Consider the following 11,472-nt stretch of genomic DNA (forward strand, 5'->3'; position numbering starts at 1 on the left):
GCACAGCCGGTAGTGCTCAAGGATTAATCCTGCAGGGCTGTCACTGCACTGTAGCACTGTTGTCCCATTGTTCATCGATTTGCTCAAGCGGGCACCAGTAAGGTCTCCATTGTGAGACCTGCTACTGTTTTTGGCATATCGAATATGCCATGCCGTGTGGGCGGGATACTCTCTGTAGCTTGCCCAGCTGTCTGAGAGGGACAGAGGAATTGAACCCGGGTCGGCCGCGTGCAAGGAAAACGCCCTACCCGCTGTGCTATTGCTCCAATCCCCTGCTGGGCTAATGGGGACCATATGGGGTTCTGAGGACTGATGCCTGGTCCAGCGAATGCAAGGCAAGTGCTGAATTATCTCTCTGGTCCCCAGTATTATGCATTATTGAAGCTGTATTAGCTTACTAAAATTACTTACAATGACAAAGAACAAGTAAGAAAAAACTTTGCTTTAAAATTATGAAGACTAAGGGCTGGAAAGATAGCATGCCTTGCAAGCAGACACCTGGTTCTATTCTCAGCATCACTTTGTCCCCTGAGTATCATTACTGGGTACAGCGCTGAGTCCTCCAAGTATCACCAGGTATGGCCCTGGAAGACCCAAGCAGCACAGGGCAGCCTGAATGATCTCTGGCTCCATAGGACTTTAGCAGCACTGAATCCTCAGTCCTTACATTGAGTTATACCAGTACTGTTGTCAAAGTACCCTCAGGAGGGTCCTTTGGGCTCCAGAATGCATCCCTGGGATGCCTCGTTTCCTTCCAGTATAAATTAGGAAAGATAAACTTGAAAAAAATAAAACTGTGTAAGTGTGAGTTGCCTCAAACCAACTGCTACTACGTTGCATGGTTCTGCGACAGTGGTGAAACATAGAAGAAACAGAAAGGCCAAATATTAAGACCTGCAAATATTCTATATTCAAATCGCTCAGCAAAAGCATGTTCCAACTTCACATTAAATAAAGGAAACAAACCAGAAGAAGTATCTTATGAAGAAGACTTGAACAGTAATATTTTCAAGGATCATTTTAGCCCCAAAGGACTACAGCAGAAAGTGTTGTGCCATTAAATTAAACCAAGGTCCAGATTTTAGCATAATGTCCCGAAACATCTTTTTGACAAGAAGCTTCCTTTATTCGAAATGAAATCTAGGTGGCAGCACTTCCTTTTAAAAGTTTTATTGCTATTCATGAAACCTGCGGAAAACCTGAACTCCTGAGTTCTTCCTTGCTTTAACCCAAGCTGCTCCAAGTCAGGAGGAACTAAATTGGAGAAACTAATTGGATACATGACCTAGTACCTCGTGTCCAATGAGGATCTGCCGTCGCAAGCTTAGTTCAGATATCGCTTTCCGATTGGTTCTTCCTGGTAAGGGGGCGGAGACAGTTGATTGACTTCCGCTTACGGACTGTGGAAAAATGGCGGCGGCCAGGAGACTGAAGTTTGTGCTCCATGGCCCCCGGCTGTCACTGCACACCGCGGCGCAGGTCGCCAGCGCGGCTCGGGAACTCGCCGGCCCAGACGCCGCGGCAGTTTCCGCCGCGCGGTACCCACCGATTGTGGCCTCCCTCACTGCCGACAGCAAAGCGGCGAGGCAGCGGCGAGTGGAGCGATGGCAGGCGACGGTACACGCGGCCCAGTCGGTGGACGAGAAGCTGCGGATCTTAACCAAGATGCAGTTCATGAAGTACGTGGTGTACCCGCAGACCTTCGCCCTCAACGCTGACCGCTGGTACCAGGGCTTTACCAAGACCGTGTACCTGTCGGGCCTGCCGCCGCGGCCGGCGCAGCCCGAGGGAGCGGCCGCCGTGGACCTGGCCGCCCTGCGCGCCGCCGCCCGCGACTGCCTGCTGCAGGAGCACTTCTTCCTGCGCCGCCGGCGCCGCGGGCCCAACTACCGCGAACGCCAGGCCCTCGCCTCGACCTTGCTGGACCAGCTGGTCACCGCCCTCACTGGGCTGCTCAGCCCGCACAACCCGATCCTGGCCTCCGCTGCCCTCGGTGAGCCCCGGGTCCTCCACGCCTGGAGGGAGTCGGTGGGGATGGAGGGGCCGCTCCCTGCTCGAGACTCGCACCCCGCCCCCCCTTTTTTTCTTATTTTCAGGCTTTGGGTTTTCTTTTCTAGGCCTTTGCACTGCCCGCAGCGGGGCTGTCTTTCGTTTAGTTCCAGGGCAGTCCTTGTGGCAGTGTGGACTCGAACCCGCGCTGCGGGGCCGCCGGAACTGCCCCGCGCGGATAGATGAAAGGCGCGGGCTTGGTAGACTAAGGCCTCAGCACTCAAAGCCTGCACTCAGATACTGCCGTGGATCCCGCCTGGAGTAGGAACAGCGGGTAGGGCACTTCCCTGGCGTGCAGCCCACCCCTGTTTGATCCCTGGCACCGCGTGTGGACCCCCCCCCCCCACACACACACACCGGCAGGAATGATTCCTGAGTGCAGGCTCTGAGCACTGCCGGACCCCACCGCCGCCACTGATTTCTGAGACAGAGACAGGCCACTCGGGGGGTTGGCTTTTGACTCTTCCTCTCAAAGGGGACTTGATTATCATGACTTATTAACCTTTCCCAACATAGTGTCGTCGTCCCCCCGCCCCCCATTGTTGGAAATTTCTGTGCTGAGAAGCAAGTGGTCTTAACCTTCTGGAACTAACTACTCAGACTGATGGCCTTTGTCAGCACCCAGATCAATCAAACGGACAGGTGTCCTTACCTTTGAGAGTTACTAGTAATACTGAATTAGAAAGTCAGAAGGCTTTGGCTCCCACTCTCATTAAACTTTATGTTTCTGTTGATATTACTGTGGGTCTTATTTTCTTTATGTTGAATGCTAAACCGTGAAACTGAATGGCTTGCTGAGTTTTAGATAGTAGTGGGAGAAATGGGTGGTGAATATTTGAACATTTTATTTGTCTCAAGTATTTAACTTACATTATCAAGTAAACTGGCCTCGCTTACATTAGAGTAATTTTTGAAAATTTAAGGTACACACATTAGTATTGCTGAGATTCCTTCCTTCCTTCCTTCCTTCCTTCCTTCCTTCCTTCCTTCCTTCCTTCCTTCCTTCCTTCCTTCCTTCCTTCCTTCCTTCCTTCCTCCCTCCCTCCCTCCCTCCCTCCTTTCCAGGAATCAATCTTGTTAGATTTAGGGGACCAGATGGAGTGTTGAAGCTCCAATTCAGGTTAGTCACATGCAAGGCAGGTGCTCAAAATGCTGTACTCTCTCTCCAGCCCGAATATTCTTTGGTGGTCTAAAAATAATCAGATTTAATAATCAGATGAAATATTTTAATATCTTTTGATAGATTGTAAACGTCCGGTTCATTTTTATTGGTTGCGGGGTGAAGAAATTATTCCTTCTGGTCATCGGAAGGGGAGAATTGATGCTTTGCGGTACCAAATAGATGATAAACCACACAACCAGATTCGAATATCCAAACAACTCCCAGAGGTAAGGATTTATAATGCATGATTCTGTTGACAGGTAGACTAGGTAACGGGAGTGGTAGACTAAAAAGTGGTAGGATGGATTTTTTGCCCTTCATCTGTCTTTCTTTCAAATATGTCTCAGCGGGCATTCTTCTGATGCTTAAGCTACTATGGCTTATTTAACCACGGTCAAATAATCTTAGGTGAAATTAAGCACTAGTATTCAGGACTATATTTATCTTTTTCATGTTAGTAGGAAAATACTGATAATACTAAGACATTTTCACTTCTAGGAACTGGGCACTTTGCTATTTGGAGTTATTTTGGAGGATAGCAGTATCTTTTAAGTGTTGTGTCAATTTTAGAGGTTGGCGGATTTTTTTCTGTAATGAGCCAGACAGTATTGGTCTTTACATTAGTCTCTGTTGCAGTTAGTCACGTTAGTCTTATGGTGTAAAAAATAAAAACTGCCCTACATCATACATAAGTGAATGTTCATAATTATGTTCCAAGAAAACTTTATTTGTACAAACAGGTGTCTAGTCGGAGTTAGCCCAACATTAGACAAAGATAAAAATAATATAAAGTAGTAAAAAAATAAATAAAACATTAAAAAATTTATGAAATTAAAAAAATTACTAGGAAAGTAACAAATATATACTTACAATATTTGTTATAAGTATATAGTAACAAATATATGTGGTATTTGGTTTTTTTCTGAGTTTACTTCCAACTTTTTTTCTTTCAGTTTGTGCCACTGGATTATTCTCCTCCTCTAGAAATCCCTGTTATGAGTTGCAAACCAGACAAACTTCCGTTATTCAAGCGGCAGTACGAAAATAACATATTTACTGGTAAGTTTCCATATTTATGTAAACATGAATCACCGAGAGATTCAGCTAATCCATTAGGAACATAATCCATAATTGCAGACTGTTGGTACATGCCTGAAAATTGGAAAGAAAATATTCTTTCTTTTTAAAATTTGAAATGTTACTTGTTTCTACTTCTATTAGCAGTATTTACATCTAAAGAATAGTTAAATACATATTACAGGCTATATAAGAATAGAAATGACAACTTTTTTTTTATTAAAAAATTAAGGAGTACAGAAGGAGAAGGAGGTGGCGGTTGACATTTTCACATAAGTTTGTGTTTATGACATATACTTTGATGACCATTTTGATACCAAAATTAATAAAGCTTGATAGCTGGCCTCATATTTGCTTGGTATATTTCTTTGTTTTCATTCTTAGCTGCCTTGAGAACTATAGTAATCCTTTGGGCCCATTTTATGCTTTTTGGGTCACATCCGGTGCAGCTCAGAGGTTACTTCTGGCTCTCCATTCAGGAATTAACTCTTTGGTGCTGGGGAACCATAGGGGATGAGTGGGGATAAAATTTTAATGGTAAGTTTTCCTTCATTATGGTTTTAGAGAGTGAATTATGGGAAACTTATGGTTGAAAGTCCACTATATTGAAGGATGTCAGGGGGCCCAAGAGATGGTACAGTAGGTAGGGCACTTCGCTTACATGAGACTGACCTGGGTTTGATCCTGGCAACCCATATGGCCCCATGATCCTCCCATTAGGAGGATCTCTGAGCACAGAACCAGGAGTAAGTTCTGAGCACTGCTGGAGGTGGCTCAGAAACAAAAATTTAAAAACTGTTATTATCTTGTGAATGCCATCATCTTACACTTGTTTATTTAGAAATGTATTAAAAGTTATTAAATATTTGTATTTTATGGTGAATAATAAACTACCCTTGATTAAGGGTTTTGAAAAATGGAAATAATGAGGAACTTTAAATGTTAAATATACTGTGCATTTTGGACTTCTCTTCTGTGATAGTGAGGTTGACGATAGCAGATTGTACTTTGATGTGAAGTTTTAGCTTTATTATAATCAACAAAATAAACTCACTCTATTTAGAGTATTTTATGTATTGATCATATGATGTATAGAAGAAACAGGTTGGATTTAAAAGTAATACTCCAGAGGTCTTACATATGCATTTCATCTGTGATGTTTTTGGTCTCTGTTGCTCTTCAGGCTCAAAGACGGCAGATCCATGCTGTTACGGTCATACCCAATTTCATCTATTAAATGATAAATTAGAAAGAGAACGGTTTTTAAAAAGAAACTGTGCTGATCAGATAGAAGTTGCTTACAGAGCTAATGCTATTGCAAGTCTTTTTGCTTGGACTGGAGCTCAAGCTATGTATCAAGGTAACCTAATTTTATGCTTTTTTTTTTTTGGAAGGACATTTTAAGAATTCAGTAGTTCATATTATTTTCTTTGGATAAAATATAATTGTAGAGGTCAGAGAAGTAGCTCAGCAGTATCGTTCTACCTTTGCATGTGTGAAGCCCCAGGTTTGGTCCTCAGTACTAAATTAAAAAACCGAAAAAGTAGATAAAATATGAAATGTAGATCTTAGCACATTCTAAATCTTGCTGGCACAAAATACAGTTGTTCTTAAACCTCATAATTAAATATTTTGCATTTGAAGTTGGGAAGTAGTCAGTTTTGAATTTTACTTTGCACACCATTGTGTGAATGTATTTTGTTTTCTGATGATCTTCTTAGCCATTCCTAGGACTGTACATATGTATATTATAGCAGTTTGCTTAAAATAGAGAAAAAAATTTTTTGATAGATGGAATTTTAGAGTAAAATACAGCTGTTCTATGTAATCGAAGACCATATCAAGAATTGGGACATTATTCATTTGTTCAGTAAATAGAGACTGCTTATTGTGTATTATTGACCATAAAAATAGTCTTGAAGTCTTGCTTTCCTAGAGCATATATTATAATAGGAACGTAAATGATGATAAGCATAGTATCTTAGCCACTGGTAGTAATATGGAAAGTACACTAGAGTAAGGACTTGAATGACTGATGTATATATTAAATGAGCAGGCACCATTGGGCTACACTAGCATGCGACAAATGGAGATGTTACTGGCGCCTGCTCAAGCAAATTGATGAGCAACGGGATGACAAGTAATATAAGTGATATATGTATATATCTGTATATACATATATATATACACACACATACATATATAATACATTCACATATATACACACACGTATACACACACACACAACACACACACAGGGAATGCTACTCAGTAACAAGAAAAGATGAAGCCATGTAATTTCCTGCTGTATAGCTGGATCTTGGTATATTCAGTAAGTGTGAGGTTCTTGGTAAGGAGCAATTACATAATATCTCTCATATATGGACTATGTGCAATATAAAGTAACATAGAAAGGGTTCAGGCCAATGATAATGGACCCTGGGAGTCACTCTGTAAAAGGGCCAAGGCGATAGGGTGCAGAGGGGGGCAGGGAACCTGAGATATTGGTGGAGATATGCAGGTACTTTAGTGAAGGTTACAATATTGGAGCATTGTATACCTGACGCTCTCAACAACATTTTAAGTCATGGTGCCTAAAAAAAATAATAAAAGATACTCAATAACATTAAAAAATAATAAGTAACTGAGATATGGGCCAGGATCTAAACAATTGTTTTGGGGAAGTCTTAAGAGACCATTTTAGCATACCTGACTGATGAGGAGTTGACTATGCGTAGACTTGGGGGAAGCTCACTTGTAGGCAAAAAGGAATAGCACACAAAAAAGTTACTGAGAAAAAAAAAAGTTAGTGAGGTGGAACAAACTTAATGATATGGAAGCTCATGTAGAAAGAGAGGGGAAGGATTTGGAATGAGATAATCTGAAACCAGGCTAAGTTTTTGAGAGCTCATTGTGAAGCGTTTGGATTTTATGATAAAACCTGCAGTGACATCACATGTAACTAGATCAATCCTTTATAGATTGCCAGGGAGAAATTTTAATAGAAATTGAAATATTGTCAGGTTTCTTCTGCCCCTCTCCTCCACCCTCTAACTCTTTCTCTCCCAGTATTTGGGCTACAATTGGCAGTGCTCTGGGCTGCTTTTAGCTCTGTGCTTGGAGTTACTCTTCCAGTGCTGGGATAGAATGGGATCTTTGAACATGCTGAACATGTAGTTGACCTGTTGCATATATGCAAAATATAGATATTTTAGGCTTATGCTTAAAATGATTCATTTAGGTTTCCAAAATAGAAATAAATGGGTAGGAATAGAAGTCAGACAGATTTAGAAAAAGTAATATTAGAGCTTTCTTGGAGATGCCAGAATGGCACAGTTCATGAAAGGTAAAGCACCTTTTGTAATAGAATTAAGTCCATGTTAAAAAATGAATTCTATAACTGCCAGTTATATAAATATAAATTATATAGTGAAAAATAATTACTCTTTTAAATAATCAGCTTGCTCCATTAAGACTAATGTAAAAAGAAAAGATGTATGGAGAAATACAGTAACATGTTGGCACTGGCAGTTGGGCTTAAAAATTGGGCTGCTTCTTTCAGGATAAAAGCCAATCATCCTGAAAGCAGCAGCCAGACAGTTGGAGTAGCAAAGGTATGAAGGCATCCTGGAACCTTCTGTGAAGATTGATCTCATAACACATCTTCAAGATATGTAAAGAAAGAAAGAATACATCTAGAGAAATGATCACAGTTCTTAAAAGTCAGTTCTTTGGTAGATTTGTTGAAGAAAATGGCCAAATTGGTTATTGGCTGGTACATGTTGCTATTTGAAGTAAAATTTGAACATTTATACCAGATACAAGAGTGATTGGCATAATTAGAGCTTGCTACTCTTGACAGATGAAGTGAATTAAGGTCGAAACTGTTGAAAACTCAAGTTGTTAAAAAAGATGTATTGTGAATTTAGGGATACTAAAGAGAAGAAATAATCATACGCAGAAATGAACTGTCAAATTAGAATGGAGTAGGAGGGGAAAACCTGAGAGATTTCTGGGAATTTGTAGGTAAAATATCTAGGCTTTAGGAGGGGTATGGTACCCTCTGATGTATTTGATTTGGGTAAAATGCATTGTGTATGAATTTCCCTATAATGTTCTTCTGCAGGTTTCTGGAGTGAAGCAGATGTTACTCGACCTTTTGTTTCCCAGTGCGTGGTCACAGATGGAAAATACTTTGCCTTTTTCTGCTACCAGTTAAATACTCTGGCACTGACTACACAAGCTGATCAAAATAATCCTCGTAAAAATATATGTTGGGGGACTCAAAGTAAACCTCTTTATGAAAGTATTGAAGATAATGATGTGAAAGGTTTTAATGATGATGTTCTCCTTGACATAGTTCATTTTCTGTTGAATAGACCAAAAGAAGATAAATCACAGCTGCTGGAAAACTAAGAAAAACACTTTTGGTACAGCACTCTGGGATTACTTAAATTTCACTGAATAGACAATAAAAGCAATTTTGGTGATAAACATTGTCAAATATTATATGATTGATTTGATATATAGTTCACATATTAATTTATGACTAGACCTCTCATTTTGTGCAGAATAAATATTTGATTTGTAAACTTAGGTTTTTACTTTGGATGCAATGATCTAACAATAATTTTGTTTACTACATATATTTCCCTGAGCACCATCAGGCACCCTGAGTACAAGCCAGGATTATGCTCTAAGCATAGCTGGATTTATACCCTCCTTGAAAATTTGTATATGAGTAACAGATTAATTGAAATATAATACCTAGTGTTAATTACATATGTTTTTGAAAATACTATAAGGGCAATAATTTAGATGTTTGAGAGTGTATATATAACATATAATATATACTTTATTAATATATATTTATTAACAAATATATAGAATTTGTATATGATATATAAGGTTTTTGTTCTAACATGGTTAACGTTTAAAAACCTTGCTCAGCCTCTCTAAAACATGAAAAATATTTTATACACGTGTATAAATATTTTATACATTTTAAATATATAAAATTTTTATATTTTATAAAATATTTTATACATGTATAAATATTTTATACATATTTTATACAAATATTTTATAAAAGTTACTTAAGTAACTTTTCCAAGGTCTCACAGATAATTGATAAATTTTATATAGCTTAGGTTCTCAGCACTTTGATGTAACATTTTCGTTTGTGTTTTTTCTCCATTCCAAATTTCAGAAAACAAGGTTTGCTATGTTTCAAAATCAAATATCACTGGCAAAATAATCTTGAGAATGAGGGTTCATTCAAAATCCTTTTAGCAAGAAAAGAGAATTCCTTTGTATAATCATTTTTTCAGGTTTTTTGGAGGGTTCCCAATCTGTGCTCAGGGTCCTTAGGGCTCCTTCTTTTGTGATTCTTTGCTGGTCGCCCAGTGCTAGGGCCAGAAGATGAGTCAGGACCACGAGGGCCACATTGTTAATACTTGAGCACTTCCAGGGCCACGGCCAGCAGTGCTGGGGGCGTCCAGGATTACACTTGCGGATGCTGGGATCGAATTGAGTACCTCATGGTACTATACTCCTCATGGCCACTGTAGAATCATTCCTGTTGCTTTGTATAGCCTTCTGGTGAAAGTTTAAAATTTACTATTAGGTACTAGTCATTTGATGAAAAATGGCTGCTTTTCTTTCTCTTTTCCTTCCTGCCCTCTCCATTTATTATTTTTTTCTCATCCTGCCTTCTTTCATTCTCTCTTTCCCTCTCTCCCCTCTTCTCTCTTTCAAGGTAATCCAGTTATTTGTTTCCAAAGCTTGGATTATTGTTTTCTAACTTTAGTCCTGTTTTCTTCTTTCCATCAATCCTTCTTGGGCAAGTGCTGCTATATAGAGTCTGCTACACCATATTCTAAGTAAAATATTTTATTATTATTTTTAAAAATTTTGCTCATTGCTTATTCCTGGCTCTGTGCTAAGGAATTTCTCCTGATGGGACTTGGCGGGGGTGGGGGGTGGGCAATATGGGGTGAACCCTGATTGGCTCCACATAGGCAAGCACCCAGCCTTTTGTACTACCAGGCTTCTAAAATATTTCTTAATCATGGCTCTTTCTAATTCAGTTAAGCCTTGTACAATTTAAGTTTCCATTCTTGATTTCTGCTTCTATAAATCAAAGTAATCTTAGCAAGTTATATGGATTAAGTGAGCTAATTCACATGAAAGTGCATTTAATATACTATATAATTAAAGTACTTAGAGTTCAGTTGTAATGCCATTTCTTTTCCTAAGCTGATTATATTTAATTGATATTTAATTATTCCATCCTTTAAACACTTGGCTATGGAAGCACCTATTTCCGTGCCTTGTAACATTTTATCTCATTTGTAATAGAGAACACACACACACACACACACACACACACACACACACACACACACACACACACATTTCTTGATACCTCTGCAAATGCCAGGAATTCATATTGCACTGTATTTTAGAACATGATCTCTTAGCCATATTCACTCTTTGAATCACTGTAACCAACTGGTGAGCAAGATACTATTTCAAATTTGCAGATAACTTACTGGTGCAGAAAGTCCAGTGTTATACTGTAAACCATATAACTAGCAAGTTGAGCTGAGCTGGGGCAATCTGAGCTGGTATTTGCTGACTCCAGAACAATTTTAGCCACTCTTAGATTTTCTCCAAGAATATGCAAGCTACATTTGCCACAGTGATAGAACAGTAGTATAAGTAAGTTAAGGCTGATTTTGATCCATCTATTCTCTAGAAAATGTGTTTTGGAGCAAGTGACATTTGCAACTGAATAAATAAGAGTCTTCTCAAAGCAGAATTCTAATCTCTGCTCTTCAGTATATTTATAAATTTGTGGAAGGATGTTTGAAAAAAATTCAGAAATTATGTACTTTTCATCACTGTATCATTGTCATCCCATTGCTCATCAATTTACTCGAGTGTGCGCCAGTAACATCTCCGTTCATCCCAGCCCTGAGATTTTAGCAGCCTCTCCTTACTCGTTTTTCCCAACAATTGGAGGCTCTTTTTAGGGGCAGGGGAATGAGACCTGTTATTGTTACTGTATTTGGCATATTGAATACGCCACGGGGAGCTTGCCAGACTCTTCCATGTGGGTGGGAGGCGGGATACTCTCGGTATCTTGCCAAGCTCTCCGAGAGGCATATATATGTATATAT

General features: G+C 39.5%; 1 protein-coding gene across 1 annotated transcript; it reads left to right on the forward strand.

The window, feature by feature from the left end:
• Positions 1 to 1,149: 1,149 nt before the first annotated feature.
• MRPS30 (mitochondrial ribosomal protein S30) lies at positions 1,150 to 10,219 on the forward strand. The gene is made up of 5 exons (XM_004608417.2): positions 1,150 to 1,993; positions 3,293 to 3,438; positions 4,165 to 4,270; positions 5,472 to 5,648; positions 8,415 to 10,219. The coding sequence occupies exons 1-5, from the start codon at positions 1,411 to 1,413 to the stop codon at positions 8,702 to 8,704; spliced, it is 1,302 nt and encodes a 433-aa protein (XP_004608474.1). The 5' UTR covers positions 1,150 to 1,410; the 3' UTR covers positions 8,705 to 10,219.
• The last annotated feature ends 1,253 nt before the right edge of the window (positions 10,220 to 11,472 follow it).

This window comes from Sorex araneus, chromosome 1, assembly GCF_027595985.1.
Source record: "Sorex araneus isolate mSorAra2 chromosome 1, mSorAra2.pri, whole genome shotgun sequence".
NCBI lineage: Eukaryota > Metazoa > Chordata > Mammalia > Eulipotyphla > Soricidae > Sorex > Sorex araneus.